The sequence below is a fragment of the Electrophorus electricus genome, chromosome 2 (genome assembly GCF_013358815.1).
Source record: "Electrophorus electricus isolate fEleEle1 chromosome 2, fEleEle1.pri, whole genome shotgun sequence".
Taxonomy (NCBI): Eukaryota; Metazoa; Chordata; class Actinopteri; order Gymnotiformes; family Gymnotidae; genus Electrophorus; species Electrophorus electricus.
The window spans coordinates 3,771,520-3,794,807 of record NC_049536.1 but is presented as its reverse complement, the minus strand read 5'-3'; the positions used below and the strand labels follow the sequence as shown (position 1 = coordinate 3,794,807).

The 23,288-nt window shown below is 43.3% G+C and overlaps 3 protein-coding genes across 6 annotated transcripts in view; 1 reads left to right on the top strand and 2 right to left on the bottom strand.

Moving 5' to 3' along the window:
- The window catches only part of iftap (intraflagellar transport associated protein), a 112,843-nt gene extending 98,989 nt beyond the window's left edge, over positions 1-13,854 (bottom strand). Inside the window, exons 1-9 of one of the 3 annotated variants that reach the window (XM_035523749.1) lie at positions 13,644-13,672; positions 13,043-13,094; positions 11,346-11,489; positions 10,995-11,170; positions 8,308-8,376; positions 8,087-8,147; positions 5,515-5,654; positions 5,057-5,170; positions 4,542-4,984 (exon numbers count right to left, since the gene is read on the bottom strand). In XM_035523749.1, the coding sequence (XP_035379642.1) occupies positions 5,060-5,170; positions 5,515-5,654; positions 8,087-8,147; positions 8,308-8,376; positions 10,995-11,170; positions 11,346-11,489; positions 13,043-13,094; positions 13,644-13,652 (762 nt within the window). In that variant the 5' untranslated portion in view covers positions 13,653-13,672 and the 3' untranslated portion in view covers positions 4,542-4,984; positions 5,057-5,059. Of the gene's footprint in view, positions 1-4,541; positions 5,171-5,514; positions 5,655-8,086; positions 8,148-8,307; positions 8,377-10,994; positions 11,171-11,345; positions 11,490-13,042; positions 13,095-13,643; positions 13,675-13,766 lie in introns of those variants that run through there. The other 2 variants (XM_035523750.1, XM_035523752.1) reach the window with 2 other exon arrangements.
- On the top strand, positions 13,084-15,899 carry rag2 (recombination activating gene 2). Its single transcript, XM_027028674.2, has 2 exons — positions 13,084-13,294; positions 14,078-15,899. The coding sequence occupies exon 2, from the start codon at positions 14,092-14,094 to the stop codon at positions 15,685-15,687; it is 1,596 nt and encodes a 531-aa protein (XP_026884475.2). The 5' UTR covers positions 13,084-13,294; positions 14,078-14,091; the 3' UTR covers positions 15,688-15,899.
- Positions 15,900-16,161: 262 nt separating this feature from the next.
- rag1 (recombination activating 1) lies at positions 16,162-23,284 on the bottom strand. Of its 2 annotated transcripts, none has more exons than XM_027028668.2 (4): positions 23,151-23,284; positions 21,683-22,024; positions 20,425-21,557; positions 16,162-19,470 (listed from the first exon to the last, which is right to left on the bottom strand). In XM_027028668.2, the coding sequence occupies exons 2-4, from the start codon at positions 22,000-22,002 to the stop codon at positions 17,720-17,722; spliced, it is 3,204 nt and encodes a 1,067-aa protein (XP_026884469.2). In that variant the 5' UTR covers positions 22,003-22,024; positions 23,151-23,284; the 3' UTR covers positions 16,162-17,719. The 2 variants fall into 2 exon arrangements, with proteins under 2 accessions (XP_026884469.2, XP_026884470.2); XM_027028669.2 differs by lacking the exon at positions 23,151-23,284 and adding an exon at positions 22,751-22,838.
- Positions 23,285-23,288: the final 4 nt, after the last annotated feature.

Sequence of the window (23,288 nt, the reverse complement as noted above, 5' to 3'; positions counted from 1 at the left end):
CAGAATTCAATGCAGTTGCCTGGTACACAGGAGGCTGCAGAGGAGGACTCCACATCCCATAATCCTCAGGAACCAATTCGTTATGTCAGATCATCCTCCCCTGCATACTGAACGGCCTCACCCATTTCTTATTAGAAAGTACATAAATACCTACCTGTTTGTCTATCTCACTGCATAGTATTGCCACTTAGTTTCCAAGTGCTTACTGAACCTATTTTTGTACTTCATCTTTCTGTGTATAGATTGCCTGGTTCACTCTCTCCCTGTTCTCAGCCTGGCTTTTGATTCTTTGATGTGATGGTGTTTTCTACTATGGCTTTGGATCTCCATTTAGCTTACTGTGTGCCTAATAATAAAAAATAACCATTCTGGCTATTCCTCAAGCATCTACAGCAAGTTACACAGAACAAGTTTGTCCTAGATTGTTTGAAATTTACCTGGTTTCATTATATATTCTGCTGACTGCAAGCTTATGTTAATCAAGTAACAAACAGGAATTTTGGTCTGATAAGAAATCTCTAAAAACAATCACTTTGACAAAATCTATTAAGAAGCAAACAAATCCAAAATAGCTCCCCCACACAGGAGTCCCAAAATAACAAGTGTTCCAAAGCAGGGCAAGAATGAGTGTTCACACTAATTTAGTAACAGGTGTGATCGAGCGTTGGCCTAAAATCTAGAACAATCTTGCTGTATATTTAGGTTGCTGAAAGGCTAATCAGTCCTAAGAACACATATTCAAACACATTACATAAAAATAAGAGACCAAGATGACAACCTGTCCACTTCATTGACACTTTTCTTCAAGAGCCAATATGTTTTGGACTGGTTACTGGACATATATATATATAATGATCATTATTTCAGAGGACTTGTTCTGACAACCAACAAACCATTATGCATGAGGTGATGTCTGCTTTAGGGAGAAAGACAGAGGTTCAGAAAGGTTTATCAAGGTAATTTAGCTATATGCAGCATGATTCAGTCCCTGCCCGAATCTGTCTGATCACAAAGCCCCACCTGATGCAGGACCCAGCCTCTCCTTGGGCTCTCCCCAGTTCTGCCTCTCTGTCTCTCTCAGTCTGCCTCCTACTGTAGAGAATCTCTGCCTGTGCGTCTGTGTGTTTCTCAGCAGCAGAGCCATAGTAGCACTGCCTCACTGGGACTGGCCAAGGTGATGACAAGCCCTAAAGAGAATTTGCATAAACAGTGCTTTAGAGATCAGCAGCAATGTCCCTGCTCTCTCCCTCTCTCTCCCTCCATCTCTCGCTCCCACTCTCCCTCTGTCTCTCTCTCTCTCTCTCTCTCTCTCTCTCTCTCTCCCACTCTCCCTCTTTTTCTCTCTTTCTCCCACTCTCCCTCTTTCTCTCTCTGCTCCTTCCTTCTCTATCTCTGCGGCATGATGCTTTATTATCATACACTTTTATTACGCCATCGTTTCATCTTGTTGTAAATCAATGAAACCTTAGCACCATCCACAGGGATATAAATGTGTGTGAGAGTGGAGAAATAATCAAATAACAGAGACCCAGCCAACTATTTTTTCCACAACCATAAACGTGCAGAAAGAACGTATGTGTAAATCTAAACACTACTAGTCTATTAATCCCAGCTCCCCCTTGAAATGTATCAAGAGCTGAGGTATCAAGACCCATTACCAGAATAATACAATGTGGAGAAGGGTAGACAAAACACACACGGTATCCACCCACCCACCCACACACACACACACACACCCACAAACAGGCCCTCACGGCCCTGAGAGCAGGTAGTTGGAAAAGAGCTCCCAACCTTGGATGAAGTGTGACTTGTCTTTACTCCCACTCGTCAGATTGTTTATTTAAAGCGGCTAATTGGCTAAAGCTTGAAAGTCACAACATCGGTACACTATCTCTGCACTTGTACCCATTCTAGAGACTGTCCCAGGAAGCATCGACCCCACATTCACTTATTACCTGACTTGTCATGTGTGCTTCGCACTTGCAAAAATGTGTACATGCAGCACCATTCTGTAAGCTGGTTATTAGTGTCTCCACTCATTCCTGTCTAGGAGATAGTGAAAAGCACCTCTTCCACACACAACCAGCCTGCCCAGCCTCCAGTCCACAGCAGCTCTGCAGCAGAAGGCAGGAGGAACAAGATTGACTGGTGGGCTACATCTTTCTGATCAAATTCTCCCCTAGTGCTGGGAGGATTCCTACGAGCTGCAGGATTTTCTCTGTGACTTTCCAGACAAATCATCTCTACTGAGGCACTTCCTGAGGCAGATGTGTCACCGTGTGAGTTATTTGACTGCACATATGAGGTGAGTAACAGGATGATTCATCAAAGGCACAGGGTGGTGAGGCCACATGCTGACCTGGTTATTCACCTGCTTTCCAAAAGCTCAACAACAACAACATCAAGAGAACAGTCATACTATTTATATAATTGCTGTGTTCAGTTTATGGTTTTAAAGGTCCAGCTTTTGTGGTGAATGGTAGGCTTACTTCTTACATGTTCTGTGTCTGCTATTATTACTACTATTATATTTTAACTAGTACTTTTTTTAAGTAACTTTGTAGAAATATGCATGCAGCACTGCAGGAAAAAAAATATAGGAGGTTCTTGGAAAAAAGCCACAGCACCAACTAGCAACACAACAGTGACCCCCTCAGGTGAAAAACACCCTTATAAATACAATATAAGACTCCCTCACAAAGAAGTAGACACAAATGCCATAGACACTCATTAGAGACCAAAATTTAAAATCATTTACAACTCCAGATATGTTAAGGCACACAGAACTTGGCACAGTTACTTCTGAGTAACATCAGCCTAAGAATCTACAGTCAACTATATCCAGCTGCAACACATACACAGCATTGGAGATATACAACATCAAAGGCCTCCTAATGAATATGTCCTCTGTGCACATGACAATCTTATTAGCTGCCTGTTTGGGATGGCCCTGGGGCCACAGGTCACCGACGTGCTGCCCGTTTGGGCTGGCCCTGGGGTCACAGGTCAGCGACGTGCTGCCCAGTTGGGCTGGCCCTGGGGCCACAGGTCACTGACGTGCACAAAGCGGGATACAGTGAGAATGAGCAGCCAGACCCATCCCTCTTTCCAGGATGCACATCAGAATGCAGACATGGGCCATTTGTGCCTCAGCAGAGAACTTCAGCACTTTGAGCTGCTGCACAAATAAGCATAATAATAAATACCGAAGGTAATAATAACAAAGGTATCATTAGCAACAGCATTCATTTAGACAATCCTTCTCAGCTCACATGGGAAACACTGTTAGTGCGCCAGTGAACAAACACAAGCACATATGTACATGTTTCTGAATGCAGGGACACAGAGGGATTCATCACTCCTTCTCTGTGTTTCTCCATAAAGAGCGCATGATAAGCCCTTTTACTATTACAAAACATGATTTGAGTTTTAAATTAAAAACTGTTTATAACAGAATCCATTCAGACGAACAAGCATTTTATATATTTTCTTTGTAGTTTCTTAGAAACGTTATCATCCACAGACACACATTGGGGTTGCCCTCTTTATCTTGCTCTTTATCACTGTGCTGGTGTTGCTCTAACTGAAGGGCTGTGGTAATGGCACATGTGGCCTAACAGAGCACAGCAATGAGGTTGGACACCTGGCAAAGAACAGCCATCTCCACCTGCTGGGAAAGCCTTGGTGCACCCTGGAACCGTCAAATGCAAACACACACAGGCGCACTCACATGCACACACACACACACGCGTGCACACACACACGTGCGCGCACATGCATACACGCATACACGCACACATGCACACACGCACACACACACACACACACACACACTCAAACACTATTGGCCAGAGATGGCCATCATTGCTTAGCAACAGGAAAACGCCAGGAAAATAGCCAATTAGCCTACATGAAGTACATACTCATGTCAGTTTTATAAAGCGGTATATGTAGAAATTAAAATAAAATGACAATTCTGTATCATTGCACCACACAGGTATAACGGCGCAAACATTATTGGGTTCAGTCATGCCCAAGGCAACTACGCTAATAGTTCACTATTCTTTACTAACATGCCTGAAATCCGACTGTGTAACTGAGCTTCTTGGTACACTGAAAAGGTCTTGTTCTTTCTGGCTTGTTCCAACCCTTCTGCCCACCAATTAAATGGGAGATGACGGGAAAGGGCATTAAAGATGCATGGTCACCAACTGAGCAGGCAGCTGAAATACGCACAGAATATTCCTAATGTTTTAGAGAGGTAAATGAACAGTCATAGATCTGCTACCTTACTTGCATTCCAGGCACTCCTTCTGACACCACAACTTTCTTACAAATTCTGTAAAAGGTTAAAGAAAAAAGAAAGAAAGAAATACAGCATGCTGACAACCATGTATGTAAGGGTGCAGAAAATTACAGAACACGGTGGGAAATCTCTCAACAATAGGCGCTTTTAGATTTTCTTTAAAATGTCAAAAAAAACAAAACAAAAGGGAACAAAAGGGCAGAGCTTGGTCAGAGACCAACATAGAAAGCTTTAATTCAGATTTTCACATGCTTACAAAATGGTAACAAAAAAAAAAGTCGCAAAGCGGTTTGTTCCAGTGAATAAAGCATAGTGGAATACAACTAGTAACAACAAGAACCTAATTGCTCTCCTAAGAGTATGCTCAGTGGGAGGGACTAAAAGTGGCCCGCCACAGTTTCTAGCATACAGAAAAGTGTGCCTGGTGTTGTACAATAACAGGCTGCCCGAGCTCAGGTATTTCATGCATGGATGGGCTTTTTTGTGAAAATGCCCTGTGCTAACATACCGATTAGAGCAGCACAACCTCAACCCCTATTACAGTTGCTTATGAGCTGAACACTGTTAATAATAAAAAAAAAAATTTAAATGTTTAAAAATTTTTGAAAAAAAAAACACACACACACAAAAAAAAGCACATAAGGTGGGTGAGCCATAATCCATCACAGTTCAGTGGCCCTGTAAAAACACAAGGGAGCTTGTAAATAACATAACGGCACTTTTCTCTTCTGCCCAACTAGGGGCACTTACAGGTCAAGATGGTGTACTGGCGCAGCATTGGATGGGGTGCCTGTGAAGCAGCTCCACACTGTCATAATCAAAGGTGTCATCCAGACAGAAAGGAACAACCTCTTCACCTTCACTCTGTGGAAAAAAAACAAAACAGGTATCACAGCTCTGTGGATTTAAACCATTCATCAACAACCTTTACTGTAATTTCATTGTGTGTTTATGCAATTAACTAAATTACAATGCTGAAACCCAATCCAAGGGGCTCAAATCAGTTTAGTTCAATTGCTGTTTCACTTTAGTGTTATTTTGTTAAAACCGTAATTTGAACTATTTTAAACTGCTACTTCACTCCTGTGCTACTGCATAGAGCTGAACCCTACAGCATGTAACATGTAACAAGTTAGTATCTCTGAAAGGCAATACAGAGGCAGAGGGAAAGAATGTCAGGGAGTGAGTGCCTAAGAGTGTGTGTGTACCTGGCACTCAGTAACAGTCTGTGGAGTGTGTGTCCTGTGGTCCGAGCCCGCAGAGAACAGCTCCAGCAGTGTATAATGACAGAAAGAGAGAGTATAGACCGGCAGGGCTTCTTCCACCTCTCCAGGAAGCACACACACATCTGACAGCAAGGAGACAGCATGATGCGCACACACCCATATAGCCATAGAAAATAAAAAGGGTGGGTATACCAGGAAAAGAACTGATCACAGAGAACACACATGAAATACTTTAGTATTTTTACCATGAGAGTAAGGATTAGAGTGCTGTATTGTTATTTCAAAATTCTAAAACATGTCAGTAAAAACATGTCAGTTCATATAGCAGTACAACATTGTGCTGAAATACCCGTATAATCCCCAACACAATTGTTGTTGCTCACCTAGGACCCGTAAAAGCAACCTCCAACTCACACAAAGAGAAGAGATCATTAAAGCTATCAAAAGCCATGTCTGAGCTAGTTTAATGGAGGCTTGGAACTGACAAAAAAATGTAAAAATCACCCTCAGGAACACATTTCTTCCCTCTGTCTCTCTCTCGCTCGCTCGCTCTGTCTCTTGCTCTTTAACACACAAATGTACGTGTACACACAAACTAATTCAAGGACCATGTTCTGACAGACATATTAAAGGCATTATAGTGATGTTTAAAGGCATGGGGTTGCTATAATCACCTCACTGCCTTGCTGCTAATTGAGCAGAGACTGATTATAGAGACAAGTGAAAGCACATTGCTTGCACATGTTATATATATATATATATATATATATATATATATATATATATATATATATATATATATATATATATATATATATATACATACATACATACATACATACATACATACACACACACTAAAGCTATATCATAGCTAACTGTAATGATAGGTCTATTGATGGTTTGACAACAACTGTCAAAGCAGCAAACCTCACAAAGACATTTTCTAGAGACGTTATAAAAATGATGATGCATATGCAGTAAATGGCAAAGATGATTTGATATTGACTTGGCATGTAGCAACATAAGATGTGCTCTACTGTCTCTCAGAGCGTGTGCCTGTATGGGGGTGTGTGTCTGTGACCATGGCCATGCTGCAAGCCACACTGATCTTAATTAAACAGCTAATTACTCGCATGGTGAAAATTCATACCTTAGGCTACCGTGAGAGACCCAAGCATCTGTGAGGGTCTGCGTGTGTGTGTGTGTGTGTGTGTTTGAGACTGTCTGTCTATTTGTCTGTCTGTCAGTATGGTTTATCACACTTTGGTGTGATATGCTGGCCTGTAATATCCACATGATTTTAGAAATCTGCACACCTACTCTGAGGAGCTGATATAGGGCATGCAGCATCAAAAGCAAGATCATTAGCCATCACAATAAAGCAACCCAGGGAGAACCTTCATCCCGCTAATGAATTGGAAAGCTGCTGTTAGTTTGCTACATAAAGTCTTCATGACACATAAACAGCTGGAGGAATAAAATCCTTCCACACAGATATTAAAGTCCATGCTTGTTTTGAGTCTTGTTCCAGCTGAACCAGGGGCACATCAGGGCACTTTCTCCCCCTACCTGGTGTAGGATTCATCTGGACACCAGCCATTTGTCATTGAACCTGCAGTAAAGGCAATTACTCTCCATGTCAGGCTGGGCTTCGGGCTTTCCAGAACATTCCCCCTGTCCCTGTCTGCCTTATTTTACACACCACAGCAGCTACATAATTACTCGTGCTAATTAGGGTGAAGTTCAGACTGCATTTCTGTTAGTCAGCGCCTTCGACTGGTGCCCCAGTCACAACGCAAGGTGATTTGCACACAGATTGGCATCAGCCACGAAAACCCCGTGCCCTCTTCACATCCTTTTCCCCTCTCACTCTCTCCCTGATCCTTCTTTCCGCCTTCCCCAGGGCAGCTTACTAGACAACAGCAGAGAAAAGCACCGGTAGGTGAATTAAGTCCCATCTGTCCTATGAGCTTGTCTTCTGGGGAGAGTTTCTATGACCCAGCTTCCTTTAATTAGAGGTCATTAGTACTAAAGCAAAGTCTTATGGAGATGAATATGAGGGCTGACGCATGTTCCTTCCCATTACAGGTCTGCTCATTGAGCACATTAAAGCATGTCAAGAAAGTAGCCACCCTCCCCTCTTAATTGAATATGTGTAATAAATGGTAATATATTTAAATCAGGTGGATGGTGGCCCTAATTACAGAAATAGCATGCACATGATTTTCACTAAAGCCTATTAAATGTAAGGTGAACCTATAAATGCTTTACATATGCATGTGAGAAGAATATCTATGCAATTACTGTGCCAGTCAGTATAGAATTTTAGTAACCCTAGAGCTCAGAGCGTAATTTTGTAAATTTCTAGATCAAAATTATTTTGAACTTATTGTAAAAGATGTATAAACACATTATAATAGATATAATATTATAATTTAAATACTATAATATAAAAGCTACTTTCAGTAGCATCTGTACTCTTAATATTCTGAACATTAGGGTGAATTGCATATCTCTTTGTGCTCTGACTCAGAGAAACCAAACACTGCACCTTTGGTGGTCTGCATGGGTTTCCCTTGGTCCTCCGTGTCATCTGGACAGTTATCAGGTATCTGATGAGAAGAAGAATAGGCCCATCAATCCAATTAGAACATACAATTATTTTTTTTGCTGTGCTGCTTAAGTACGGCATGCCTTTAGATCAGGCAGTATAAACATTACTGTGCGGCTATGCCAGCAATGGCAAATGAAAATGCGCATTATACTATTTACCTTCCCAGGTGGATCTGACGGAAAGGTCGCTCCATGGGTAAGTCTTCCTGCTGGGACATCTAGCTCCAACTACAGTGGTATCAACAGATACATTCGTGGTATTGTTATTTAACTATGTTTATACGCAGGGGAACATTACATTAATAACCTGAGTGATTTATTGTGAATAAAAAATAGCAATGCCCTATAATTTAAAGTCAGTCAATCTGATCGAATTTCAGGTCCTGCACTAAGAATATTAGATAATAACATTCATTCATTCATTCATTCATTCATTCATTCATTCATTCATTCACACATTCATTCTTCTTCTAAACCTCTTAATCCAGTTCAGGGTCGTGGGGGTCTGGAGCCTATCGCAGCAGCACAGGGCGGCAGTCTATCACAGAGCTCACACTCACACATTCCCACTCACTCATTCACACCAGGCCCGTTTAGAGACACCAGTCCACATGCACATTTTGCAGCGTGGGAGGAAACCGAAGTATCCGGAGGAAACCCACGCAGGCACAGGGAGAGCGTGCAAACACCACACAGGAAGCAGCCAGGCCAGGAATCATAGCCAGGTCACTGGAGCTGTGAGGCAGCAGTGTTAAACATCCACTCCAAGGAAAGCAGGTTTTAACTACTGCCACGTGGTCAAAGTAAAACTGTTTAGGCACAAAATATGCTACATATCTTAACAAACTGAACTGTGCATAGCTTCTGATCCAACTGTCACTTTAATTCAAAACTGAGACTGTGATTTGAAACCATTAAATTCTAAAACACTGAAAAATGCAACAGAAAAAAGTTAGTTATTGACAGGTAAAATTTGAGATGTCATGATAGTTTAAATGTTCCTTTATTCAGAATGTCTTTAAATGTCCACCACTGCTACCTATAACAGCTTAAGTGAATCTTGACTAAAACAAAGAGGCCAATCCATTCAGAATGTACAATATGAAATCAATGTGCATGAGGTAAGATTGCGAGTATAAATATAGTTCATGTCCCATTACTACATCAGTATACCTAAACTCAAAAGTGATCAGAGCTCCTTTATGCAGCCCTAGGGACTGAAAACTAAATATGGCATCAGCACTCATCGCATGGACAGGTCTAGTGCCAAAGTACTAGATGGTATTGACAATTGCTGATACCCCACTTATCTGAACCCCACAGTGATAAATATGGAACACAGTAAGCGGTCTTAATATGTGGACAAATTCCAAAACACAAATACAGTAACATAACAGGTGGCTACAAATCCATCCAACACCAGCATCATGGACAAGCTGCAACCAGCAACCAGTTTCTGCAACCAGCACACCAATTACTGCAAGAACAAGGCACCGCCACCTTAAAACAAATCAGAATTCTGCCCTCAGGCAACGAAATGGCAGTACAAGACTATTTAAAAACTGACTGAAATGTGTTCATGGGAGCTGCTACACAGCACCAAATTATCGACATTAAGGATTACAGTTCATCTGTGACAGCCTGCATCAGCAAACGTGTTGCAGTATGATGCAGTAGTCACCAAAACCATCAGACCATGGCTGGCAAGGTCAGTGAATTACCGAGAGACTATAGTGCTGCCTTTCATGCCAGGTGATGAAGCTGGTCTCTGGGTAGTGCAGAAGAACCTTACTTCTAGAAAGAAAGCCAAGCCTGTCTATGGTGCAAAGGTACAGAAAGAAGCACAGAGACCCAAGGCCTCTCTGCCGGTGCTTCCAAGCTATTTCAGCATACAAGGGCAGGGCCTGTTTCAGCAGCCCCAGTGATAGTAGTGTTTCCCACCCAATATGTGCTTGATGACTTCTTTAGGAGATTTGAGGTCGGTGACACTGAGGCAACTAGAAAGGCCGTTTCTCTAGCCAGCAAACAAGTGCCGTTCCTGTCCAGTGCTGATGTGAGGAAGGCACTTCAAAGAGTCACTCCTTACAGCATTACTAGACCTAATGACATATGCAGGCACCTGGCTGTGCTCTCAAGGTCTATGCTCTGCTTTCATGCATTCCTACTCAACACTTTATTATGATCAACAGATTTCTATGCTCATCAATAAACTATATGTTTACTTATGCTTCCTAATTCACAACCAAAATTAATATATACTCCTTTTTGTATTTTTGGAGCTATTTATGGTAGCTTTAGTCTTTATTGTCTTTATAATAGTAGCCAAGGTCATTGTTGTTATCCAGCACTAACATGTCAAACAAAGTTGTACACAAATATTCCACTGATATAGCAGATCTTGGATTGTAAACAGATGTGCCTCTGGACCTAAACAGTCTGCTAGGCCACTATCGAAGTACAGAGCTCTCCATAGAATGAAATAATCACTGGGTTACCACATCAACTTATTTCTGATGATCAATTCTACAAGAAAGTGTGGAGAAGCAGATGCACAGTATCATCAAGGACAAGAACTTTGGTCAAGACCACTTTGTAGTCATCTGTCAAATAATACTGGAGCGTCCATTACAGTACCAGAAACCTAAAGAACAGTTCTACAGTACTACCCCAAGCTCTAAGTCTTCTTAACCTTTTTTCATGAACTCATAGTTAACTACCTCACTATTGTTGATTCACCTTAATTAATGTTTAACATCTTGATATTACCCCAAGGATTTTCACTGATGTTCCACACCTGTGCATAATGGATATGACAAAATGAACTTTAACTTTGATGAGGTCTTGACCTCTTCCAGATCTGCACTGAGCGCATTCTGATTCCGCTGTCCTCTGGGGGAAGATGTTCTCTCATCCACTGCATCCACCCCTCTGGCCATGCACTCTCTGTCTCTTCTGTCCATTTCTCCAAGTGAGGTGTTGTTATGTCCGCTAAGAACATTCAAACGTCGCCCCATCGCATTGTCTACATAGAGACAGACATGTGAAGAAAGCAAAACAGCAAAGGTAAACTACTAAAACAATATCTGTAACTATTGAACGTGGTATGCAGCACTCTATTTAAAGTGCACATCTCTATGCCCTGATTTGCTGTGTGACTTTGTTAAGAGAGAGGTGCCTGTACTGATGAAGGTACTGACCTGGGGTCAGGTGTGTGAAGGTGGACAGAAACTGCTCATAAGTTTGCTCAGGAGCATTACAGAACAGCTCTAGAGCCTCCATTATGGTCTGATCAAAGGGAACAGCACCAGTGTGATTCTGTAAGCGCGCCATAGCCCCAATGCCTATAGAAATAGAAAGACACAAAGGGAAAACAAAAGAAAGGAAAGGTAAAATGTACTTTGCTTATTTCTGGAGTGCTTCTTATGCATCATTATGATCTAAACACTGCAAAATCACTGTACAATCTAAACTACCAAAACAAAGAGATTTAAATGGAAGAATGCATGGGTACAAAAGAAATAAAGACATAAGGCAGACTGGAGAGAGTACTCTACTCGTTGGGTCACTCAATCACACAGTAATACACATTAAAGCCACATTAGCCCTGATTAAGGTGAAATTATCTTTATAAAGTTCACTTCAATTACAATCAGTAAGGAAGGAGAATGATTACAGTGACATTAAAGAGTAATGAGCAACCATGCAAAGCGATCATCAGAACATCTGAGCTGTCATTGTGTCAATTGTCAAGCCCTTCCTTCAGGGGAACCACTGTCAGGTAGCGAGACATTCCATAGGAAAGAAACAGGTGCTACACTAGAGTCCAATTACCCCATGCTATCAATTAAACAGTACAATTCCCTACATGGCCCAAGGCCTTCTATATACCGCTGCACCTTGTGTTCACCAAGTGCTCCCCTTGGCTCATCTCTGATTCAGATCTGCACTGACTGATGTCACTCTCAGGGTTGCAGTGTGATGTGGTGCTTGAGGACAGGAGCATGTAGAAGGGCTCTACACAGCGAGAGTGCAAATTTTGACTATATGCATATATAATATGTATTGAAAAAAAGCCCCACAGCTGATTAAGATGCTGAAGGCATCTTATTTTTCAGACTGGTACAGGGGAGTCGATTAAAGCCCCTCTCCTGCCCTGCAACTTAGCAGAAGCTCAGAGACACAGGTGCTCGAGTGTTTGTTTTTGAACTCCAACGTTCTTCCAGGCACAAGTGGTTACAGCTTTGTTTTGCTCATATTCACTGAGCTCCACAAAGCACAACCCCCCCCCCCCCCCCCCCCCAAAAAAAAAAAAAAAAAAAAAAAAAAAAACACTACGCTAATGAACAGCTGTTACCACCTTCAGCACCTTTTAGTCTTTCTTTCATCACGCTTATTCTACCACTTCTTCCCCTATAGCTTACTCTGCTCTTTCCAGGGTGGCTAAGCAGAAACGCTTAATGTAAATAATAATAATAATAATTTGAATAATAATATTATTATTATTATTCAAAACAAAAGAGACTCACTTGACACATTTTTACTCTACTGCTCATGTTGATGCAGCAGTTTTACATGAAAGTATGTATAGGCTATAATGTCGACAGTGATTTCACATAATGCCACGCTGAAAATTGAAGAACTCGTTTGATTCATATGTTGTCATTCATTTTATCTTTAGCACATACCAAAGCATACACACAACAAATTATGTAAACTCCTTGATTTGCTAAATTGCCAACTACGGATAAAGAATATCAAATGTACACTCTTTATATATATTTTTTTTAAAAAAACATCAAAACTGGGGACTGCATTATATGTTTGAGGTTTCATTTTTTTATACGCTTATTGTTGTGAACTTGTCTTACTGCTTATACTGTTTGTAGGCAATTACCGTATTGCTTGTTTTCATTCAAACGTGTTTCTGGTGTGTTGTGCTTAGCCACCTGTTGAAGCAGAGTCACAGACGGTTAACCTCAATATGAAACACCAAAACCAGCCAACCTTCACAAGCTTCACAGCTCTGCATCCCTCTTAATTAAACACACTGGTAGCTAGCGAGCCAGCTATTCTTGTGTTATATAACTATTTGGGACAGCTACTACAAGCAAACATAAAATAATCAGACTTCGGGCATACTGTACAGGTAAGAGCATATTCGATGAAACTCCATGACAGCTCGACACAATCACAAAATGCACGTTGGAATAAGCGTTACGTTAGCAGTCATTAGTTTAAACTGCTAGTTCGCTTATTGGCTAGCTAACGCTAGCTTTGTTAGTGAACAAATCTACCTATCTTAGCTGCTGAATTAGATAGTTATTAATGTTGGTCAGGCGAATAGTTCAGTTCAGGAAGAAAAAAAAGTACTTGGTTGATGCCTTCACGAAAAATACGGATTATTCTTAATCCTGTTGCTAGCTAAGGTGTTAATTTAGTGCAACGGTGAAAATGCTACGAAATATCCACAGCTATTACTACTGTGATACACTCACTCGTGCCATCTCCTGTTTTGTTTTTATGAAAATATATGAATAAGACCCCAGCAACAGTAAAATACACCAGACTAAGACAACATTACAGCTGGCTAGCGATAAAGCTCTTATGTACAAACATACCAACTTATCAACGTTCCTCGGGCAACCAGGTTTTGCAATGAATGCCGGGTAACGATGCCTTTACCTTCCGACTTCAGTGGAAGTAGATGCCACCGCACTGCAAAACGGACTACAAGTCATAGTGATCCTTCAGTTACCCCAGGAACACGCTTAAATCATGGCTCTGTCACTTTTTGCATTTCATTACATGTTAATTTGAAACTCTTTAGCTAATTGTAAATGTGTCTTATTCCACAACTGCTTTATTTTTTTTTAACAGATCACAAATGAATTTAATTAATTGATATTTCATTTCTCATTAAACCACACAGCTCTCTGAACAGGAATGTCCCTGCAGCACTTGACTGCTATAAACTGTGCAAGTCTTCTGCAACCTGGATGCTCCTTATTGTATCTAGAAGGTGATGTTTACCTTTTTGGTCAGAAAGGCTGGCCTAAGCGATCCTGTCCAACAGGCATCTTTGGTGTTCGCATCAAGAATGGAGAGCTCAAACTCCGTGCCATCTCCTTCTCTAACACTTCTTGCTATCTTCCACCATTGCGCTGCCCAGCAGTCTGCCAGCTGGAGGCTCGTGACGGAAGCCCCGAGTGTTACCTCGTTCATGGAGGCCGAACACCCAACAATGAGCTGTCCTCAAGCCTCTACGTGCTCAGTGTGGACAGTCGTGGATGCAATCGGAAGGTCACAATGAGATGCCAGGAGAAAGAATTGGCTGGGGAGACTCCAGGGCCCCGGTATGGCCACACCATCAGTGTAGTCCACAGCAGAGGGAAAACCGCATGTGTGGTGTTTGGTGGTAGGGCCTACCTTCCACCTGCTGAGAGAACCACAGAGAACTGGAACACTGTGGTGGACTGTCCATCCCTGGTGTACCTCATTGATCTGGAGTTCGGCTGCTGTTCAGCACACATCCTCCCGGAGCTTGCAGATGGCCAGTCCTTCCACCTGGCGCTGGCACGAGAGGATTGTGTCTACTTCCTGGGTGGCCACATCCTCTCCACTGACTGCAGACCACCTCGTCTGTTCAGGCTACGTGTAGAGCTTCTCTTAGGCAGTCCACTGCTCTCTTGTGATGTCCTTAATGATGGTCTCTCCATCACAAGTGCCATCACAATTCCCACAGGCTCTGCTCATGAGTACATTATCCTCGGTGGCTATCAGTCCGAGTCCCAGAAGCGAATGCAGTGCACATATGTAGCACTAGATGATGTTGGTATACGCCTCGAGTTTCGAGAGCCACCACAGTGGAGCAGTGAGATCATCCAAAGCCGCACCTGGTTCGGTGGAAGCCTGGACAAGGGCAACGCACTGATTGCTGTTCCATCTGAAGGCAGTCCAGCATATCCAGATGCATATTACTTTTACCAAGTAAGCTTCCAGCAGGAGGCAGAAGCAGAGGATGCAACTCAGACATGCAGCCAAGAGTCCACTGACTTTGAGGATTCCGCTCCTCTAGAGGATTCAGAAGAGCTCTACTTCGGACGTGAGCCCCACGAGATGGAGTACAGCAGTGACGGAGACGGAGACACCTACAATGAGGAAGATGAGGAGGATGAATCTCAGACCGGTTACTGGATCAGGTGCTGCCTTGGCTGCACGGTAGACGTCAACACCTGGGAGCCCTTCTACTCCACAGAGCTCAACCGGCCAGCCATGATCTTCTGTTCCAGAGGTGAAGGAGGACATTGGGTCCATGCTCAATGCATGGAGCTCTCAGAGAGCCTACTGATTCGCCTATCTCAGGACAACAGCAAGTACTTCTGCGTGGACCACGGAGGCCTTCCCAAGCAGGAGATGACCCCACCTCGGCACACGATGCCTGTGAAGAGAGTGCCAATGAAGACACTGCACCGCAAAGCGCCCATCACGCTGAAAATTACTCCAGCCAAAAAGAGCTTTTTCAGAAGGCTGTTTGACTGAGTTGCTCCTGCTCTTTACGTTACTTCTAAGTTACAATGAATGTTCCAGCAATTAAGTGCTACTTACTAAATACCTGATAAATGTTTGCTTTGCATACTTTTATGGACTGATGTTTCTTGAGATTATGATACACTGAAGCCACTGTTTTGGAGAATGCAATCTTGGAAAATGTATTTTTTTAATTGGTTGAAATAAATTTTGCATTACATTTATCTGACACTTTTTATCCAAAGCAACTTATAATTCTGACTGAGTGCAACAATTGAGGGTTAAGGGCCTTGTTCAAGGGCCCAACAGCAGCAGGGCTTGAATCAGTAACCTTCCAATTACCTTACCCACTGAGCTACCACAGTCCATAAAATAAAAAGACAATAAAAACAAAATTAATCAGGTGTTTTTCACGTTTATTAAAATTAAGATATGAAATACATAAGAGATATGAAAATGATATTTTAAAGATACAAAAATCCTGCATTTTATTTTATGAAAAAAAACACTTAATGATCAAGAATACATGTTAGGATTATGTCCAAAAATATGTTACATTTTTCTCAAAAGTTGATATGTATGAAATACATTACTGACATAATAAGCAAGAATAATGAGTTAATATTTAAACAGTCATATGCATGTTTTCAAAAGAAAGAAAACTTGTTAGAGAACATGTACAGTGTCTGTGTGCAAATTAACAAACTATAATGAAATTGCATTGGAGCATAAATTGTGCAAGAAAGTGTTTTCTTCATGACACGTGGAATGTTGATGCCCTCATAAATGTACCTGAGAGTCTCAGGTACAACCAACATAAAATCAGACTTGAGATTTTACACAAAACATTTCCATCATTTAACACAAAGAGCGATGCCCAAATTGATAAGTATATAAGGGGTGACAGAAAGTTGTCCCAAATTTGCAAAAAAAAACACACAGCAATAAGGCACTGGCATATCATAAACACCAACAGTAAACAGTGTATTACCATAATATAACAAATTCAAATTGGTGTACAATAGTAGGTTCCATGCTGACATTATGCTGGGCAATAAATAATCAATAAAAGGCACCAACAAAATACATGATGCTGCATATTGAAACAATGTAATCAATTAAAAATATCAGTCAGTGCATAATACTGCATATTGAACTGATGTAACCTTTCAGATATATACAGTAAATAAGGTAAGATACCTAAGTAAGTTAACTCATCAACTAAACTCCTACTCTCTAAAACAGATGACAAAAAACAAAATATAATAAACATAAACGTCTTAAACTATGAAAAATAGCACTGTGACAAAACATAACTATGGACCATCTTGTGGAATAATGTTAAGCATATCTGGTGCAAAATTACTGAAATAACTTTCAGCATGGTGCAAAATCTTCAGACTGTTTAAATGGAGGTAGAATAATAGTATGTCTCCTAGAACGTGCAATTGTGAAAATACACAGTATGGGGGTCATTCAAAGTCATTTTTGCACAAATGCTATTTTTCAAGAGGTCCCTGATAATATGACACTAAAATAATCCTCTTCGCTGGCTCTTCTGAAACTGAGGCAATTTGAGTTTCCTTAATTCCATTTTCTTTCTGCCCTCTATGATAAATTAATACAGCGATCATAAACGTACGCTTTTTTAAAGCAATTCCCCTTCAGTGACTTACAGTGCTTTCATCTGGTTCCATAAATAATCCTTCTGTATAAATTCATGAATGTGTCATAACGCAGAAATACAATAAACTATCCCATATTTCACCCGCAACCAAGGAAAAAATATCCCGCAAAGCCTGAGGACAAAGAATAGCGAATTCCTCCTAAACTTATCTGTGCTATAAATTTACTCCAACTTTACATACAGACATTGACGAAAAAGGTATATAATAAAGTAATTCAATGTGATGTTGTAGCTTATCTAAAGAAAATATCAGTGCTTGTAAAAGGTGCCATATCAAGGCTCCAGTTACAGAAAGTAAAGCAATGAAATGTCCAAGAATATTCAAGTCAAAGTATTTAAAAAAAAATGCCCACTGTTTCAAAAGTCTGGAACTTCAAACGTCATATCAGAATCATCTTCTGGGATGTCATCAGGGTTAATTGTAGCTTGCAGTGCTTTTGTCGAGTTTCTATGGGCCTCCATGAACTTCTGCAGGTACTTGGATGTGTACAGCCAATGGTGCTTCAGTATGTCTTCAAGCTCAAAAGTCTTGGACTGCCTAGCATTCATTTTACGGAAGCGGCGGAAGAGCTTGTTCCCAGACTCGTTGCCCTCACTTGCCCAGGCACCGATCGAGCCATCCCGCTCCACAATCTCAGGCACATGGGCCAGTGTCTTGTGGAGGTAGTTGGAAATCTTTCCATCATAGCGATATTGGAATGTGGTGGAGAGAAGGTCGGCAAAGCGATGGGAATTGTAGCTGTAGCGGCACAGCTGGTCGGGGCATTCCTGAGCCGGGCAGGAGGAGCGCCACACAGGCTTCATCTGGAGATACAGCCCCACCAGTTCCTTCAGAGCCTCACGACGCTCCTCTGAAGGAACAAGCTCGCACACCACCTCCACAGCTTCACAGGTCATGAGTCGCCGTGCATAGTTCCCGTTCATCCTCATCACTGGCTTCAGCTTCAGCCTCTTCCTCAGCTGCTTGTCAAGGGCCAAGCGCCAGCTACGACGCTCCTCTCGAGACGGGTTATTCTTCAGGTACACCTCCCCAATCTCATCTTGAAAGATCTTGTAGAACTCGGTAGCATTGCCAATGTCACAGTGCAGGGCATCTAATGTGGGATGGGTCTCCATGAAGGGCTTGGCTGAGACCCCTTTGACCCGATCGCGCAGCTCCTCTGCAGACTCAGAAAAGGGGTTGGTCCTCCAGATCTCGTAACGCTCGAGGTTTTCATTGTGGTTGCGGGTGACGGAATGTAGCACCTTGTTCTGGGAGGCTTCAGCTCGTGTAGAGTCACACAGGGTGCAGATGTAAGTGGAGCCCGAGGCCTCTAGGCCTTCCATTTCTCTCACCATCTTCTCATCATAGCCTGTGCCCCTGAAGTAAAACTGAAAGGAACGAAGTAGACCACCTATAGACAGAATGAGGCAACTGTTTGTCATGGCTTTACGCTCTGCCACCACAGGACCCAAGACGGTGGTCAGCATCTCATGATCGGACTCATCTACAAACATAAGGCACAGGGGTCTGCAGGACATTTCTGAATTGGGCTTTGGCTCCTGGAAGATGGTCACTGCTTCGTCCTCGTCCTCTACTTGAATAGAGATGGACATCACTGTGAAAGAGAATCGAACTACCTTCTCTGGGACAGACGGACCTCCTCCATGCTTCTCGCTGACATCCCCCATGCCATCACAGGACTCCTTAATCACCACCCTGAATCCTGAAGTGCAGGCACTGTCATCCAGCCCTCTGTCTTTCAGTCCTTCCATGATGTCCTCCTCCAAGTCCTTCAGGGCAGATACAAGTGCCACATCATAGCGGAATCTTCTAGAAATGGTGTCAGCAGGTACGTCCTCTACAGAGGCCGTCCAGCCAGAAAGCCCATTAATGATGCCTACGTCCCAAGAGCTGGACACATTTTTGAGAGCAGGCTGCCACTCAAATTGATGGAAGCCAGGGAGAATCTCTTTCTCGGCACTACGTAGGGTGTGCAAGGGCTGAAAGATCTGGCGGCCACTGGTGGCCTTGACGGTGCGATACATCTTGTGATACTGGCTGCAGCTGAGGAAGGTGTTGACTCGTATGGCCAGACACACAGCGGGGTGCAGACCAAGCCCCCTGCCTGGATGAGCAGATAGAGAAAACAAAACCAGTGTGAGCCAAATGCAGGTACAAATAACAAGTTCATGGAACTGTATAGGCTGGGAGTGGGTGGCTATTAGTTAGAGAAGGTTGCAGGAATGGGCAATGGGAAGAGAGAAAGAAAGAAATAATTGATAGTATGGATCTTTATATGTCTCTCCCTCTCCCTGTCTCCCTCTCTCTTTTGCTCTCCCTTTGTCAGCAATGCAACAGTCCACAGGAAATTCAAAATATATGGTGTTAATTGGAATATTAGTATATTCTAATTAGTGTTAGATTTGTGATGATTGTTAATGTTAGAAGAAGGGGAGAGGTGACTAGAGCAGGCTGGCAAAACTGATCTATTGGCTGGTGATGAAAACAGACACCAGCTGGCCCCAATTCCCTAGAGAAGAAAACAGTATTGTGTCATTTTGCAGCTACAAGAGCTACTGATGTTGTTTCTATTCTAATACATTCTTGACAAGAGATATTACTGTGTATTAGTGACACACAGATAACTTGGTGCTGACAACGCCATTTACACGTACCAGCCAGCATACCATGACAAGCAGACGATGTTATTCTTTTGAGTGTAATGTACTAGAGGAGTGAACGTTAGATGTATGTTCTAAACATTTTATAAACCTGTCCAGTCTTTTTAAATGTATTGCCCAGTGTGTAGTACATTTCTTGAAACCTACCAATAACTACGTGTATGTAAATGTCTTTTGTAAGTGAAACACATGGCAGTGGTTTTTAACATGAGAAATACTTTGAAGGATACTATGAAGAACCATTATAGTTTCTAATATTCTTTGCTAATAATAATAATCAAGTCATTTTCACTTGTCATTTCATACTGTGAATATATAAGTATTGTAAAAGACAGGGAAGATGTGGTGCTTTATTTGAATAAAGGTGCTGCGTTCACAGCTCCACTCATAAACCCTACCCTGCATCATTGCCTCCAGCTCATCAGCATGTCTGTGCTCATTCCCTGCTCTCAGGGCCAGCAGGAACAGGGTCAGACACACGGACTTCACATCCCCACCCTCCTCCTTGTCAGCAAACGCCTTCACTTGATTCTTCAGCTCTCTTAACCTGTGCTTCTGTGCCCTGCGTGTCAGCGACAGCAGGTGCTGCCGAGGGCGGCCGCCCTTGTTGACGGGCAGGTAGTCGTCCAGGTTCTGCTTCTTCCCGTTCTGCTCGTCCCCGTCGTCTGGCTCGAGGCAGTGATTCAGGCAGTGATCGCCGAAGGAGTCGAAGCGGACCCACTCGCCACAGCCTTCTCTCGGGCAGAGCAGAGGGAGGGAGTGGAGGATGGAAAGAAAGGCTTTGGCAGGGCCAGTCAGGTCACATGGGTTGAAGAGGAGGCCACAAGCCGGGCACTGGGGACCCAGAGCTCGGCTGAACTTTTGCACGCAGATGCGACAGAAGAGATGCTGACACTGCAACTGGACTGGGTCAGAGAGCAGGTGATCACACACCTGGCAGGTCACAGCATTCACAAAGTCTTTCGGGAGATCACCCGGGAGCAGCTTGCTGCTTAGGTGGTCCTTCTGACAGCGAGTGATGTTCTTCACCCACAGGGTTCTCTGAGCAGCTGGTATCACCCATGCCCTCAAACTAGCTGCCACTGGGGAGTCTGTGGGCTGTCTCCACACTCTGTTGGCGCCTGCGGATGTTGGGTCTCTCTTGGCCCTCTTGGGCATGCAGTGGGTGCTCCATAGTGATTTGTTTCTTTTCCTTCCCCTACGCTGAAGTTGGAGTCTCTTGGGGAAGCAGAGCAGGCAGTGCGACGAGTGGGGCTTCCACACAGGCACCCGTGTCCTGGAGAAGCTACAGAAGCCCCCTCCTCTCATAGCTACAGTCCAGCATCGATGACAGAACAGAGAAGGTTGAATGGTCTCCATGTCTGTACCCACGTCCACTTTGAAGACCTTTAGGATAACCTCAGGCCAGGTAGCAGCCTTGCAGCCCATCCTGCGCAGGGCACACCTGCTGGACTCATCGAGGCTTCCCTGGACCTCGTGCTCCGGGCCTTTCGCTTTCCTCAGGATCATGCCGCATAAGCGGCATAAGGACCTGAAAAACAGGGTGAAAAACAGGTTCCTTTCAATCCAGTACATTGGTGTCGAGGCATATTGAACCTCCCCAAGAGATTCAGTGATTCAGACCTATGATTTCTAACTTAACCATCTTCAGCCTACCTGAGATGGTTCATATGCGTATCGATCTCCTGAAGCTTGAGATCCACCCGCCTGCCAGCCCCTTCCACATTCTCCTTGCTCTTCCCCCCGAGGCAGAGCTTCATTACGCTGCTAGGCAGGCCCTCGCCGTTCCCCACCACATCCACCCCCAGCTGTGCTTCCCTCTCCAGTAGAGGTTTGCTAGGCAGGGGGGCCTTCTCCATGGAGCGTACCCGGAAGAGCTTAAACTTCCAGTCTGAGAACTTGGAATAAGGGTGACACAACTCATCCGGCATGGAGGCTCTCGGTGCATCCATTGGAATGCACGGCTCGGTCTCCATGGTATTAGCACAGTCTTGGCTTCTATGGAGGAGAGAAGAACCAAGTGCAGAGAAGCAAAAAGAGATTAGTTTTGCTATCAAAAAGACTAGGAGATTAGTTTGGCTGCTGTGGAATATTTTTTGCGCATTACTGAAATGGTTCAGACTTATAAACCCACAAAATGGTTTGAACATTGCTGTACTTTGACTCCTGTGGCACTATCAGGGAGATTTACTTAAGTCTGGGAATGTTTTGTACAAAGTGCTGTGAAATCCCAACACAAGATGAAGCGTTCAGCCCTGACCCTCACTGCCACATTATTCCGTAAGTGGCATTTAACTCTTCTGTAAAATGCATGAGACAAGCATTCAGGAATCGATTTGATGCTGAAAACTTCATTTCTGCCCTCCTTTACACTCCCAGTCTGGGAGTAACTGTGTCCTTTTTTCCTTTGTGGGTATGGCAAGTTTGCTAAATGGGCACCTCTATCCCTTCAGGGCCGTCAATCAATTATATTAGTCATTTTCTCAGGTGGAGCTAGATTCAGGGTTTCAGGAACATTGCGCCAGCACTTTAAGAGCAGCCAATAGGAGAATATAAAACTTACGATACACAGACACTGACAGAAATGGAACCAAGAGCTGACTGAAAAGTTGCGAAGGCCTACCGCTTTAAAGTAGCAGCACAAGGTAAAGTGACTGCGCCATAAACGCAGCAAAAACGTGGGACATTGTGAATCGACAAAGGAACAAAATAGCATTAAATCACCAGAATCCCAGCTGTTGTCAACGACTGACAGCCCTCCAAAACAACACTGCCATGATGTGACATGCAGCTTTCATCTCTGACACCAGAACGCCATCAAGCCCTTTCTCAATCAATAAATCAGCAGCAGCTCACCACAGAGGTCCCACGGTGACCACATAGTGCCGTTCTCTCTCCCTCACTCACTCTTCTACCAGCCTGTGTCTGCATTCCTGGCTTCTCTAGCTGTCAGCATCAAGCACAAAGGCGCAACTATACACTGAGCTCCTCATACTCTCTCTCTCTCTCTCTCTCTCTCTCTCTCTCTCACACACACACACACACACACACAAAAAAAACAGGCAGGCAGCTACATGCAAACAGCTGAGCAGCCCCAGTCTGAGTGTCAGCTGGGTTCTCCTACCTTGTTTTTGAGACTCAGCTGGCGTATTGTCCCCTGGGGTCTTCTCTGCATGGGAGCCCAAAGGAGGAGGCGTGTATGTGTGGGTGTTTGAGTGGCTCTCCCCTCCGCTGCCTGTGTCGGGTTGGAGCTGGGTGTTTC

Coding starts and splice junctions, on each gene's coding strand:
- rag2 (XM_027028674.2), top strand. CDS start 14,092: ATGTCCCTGCAGCACTTGACTGCTATAAACTGTGCAAGTCTTCTGCAA.
- rag1 (XM_027028668.2), bottom strand. CDS start 22,002: ATGGAGACCGAGCCGTGCATTCCAATGGATGCACCGAGAGCCTCCATG. Junction 21,558..21,682: donor ACGCATATGAACCATCTCAG/GTAGGCTGAAGA, acceptor CCTGTTTTTCAG/GTCCTTATGCCGCTTATGCG. Junction 19,471..20,424: donor GCTGGAGGCAATGATGCAGG/GTAGGGTTTATG, acceptor CTGCTCATCCAG/GCAGGGGGCTTGGTCTGCAC.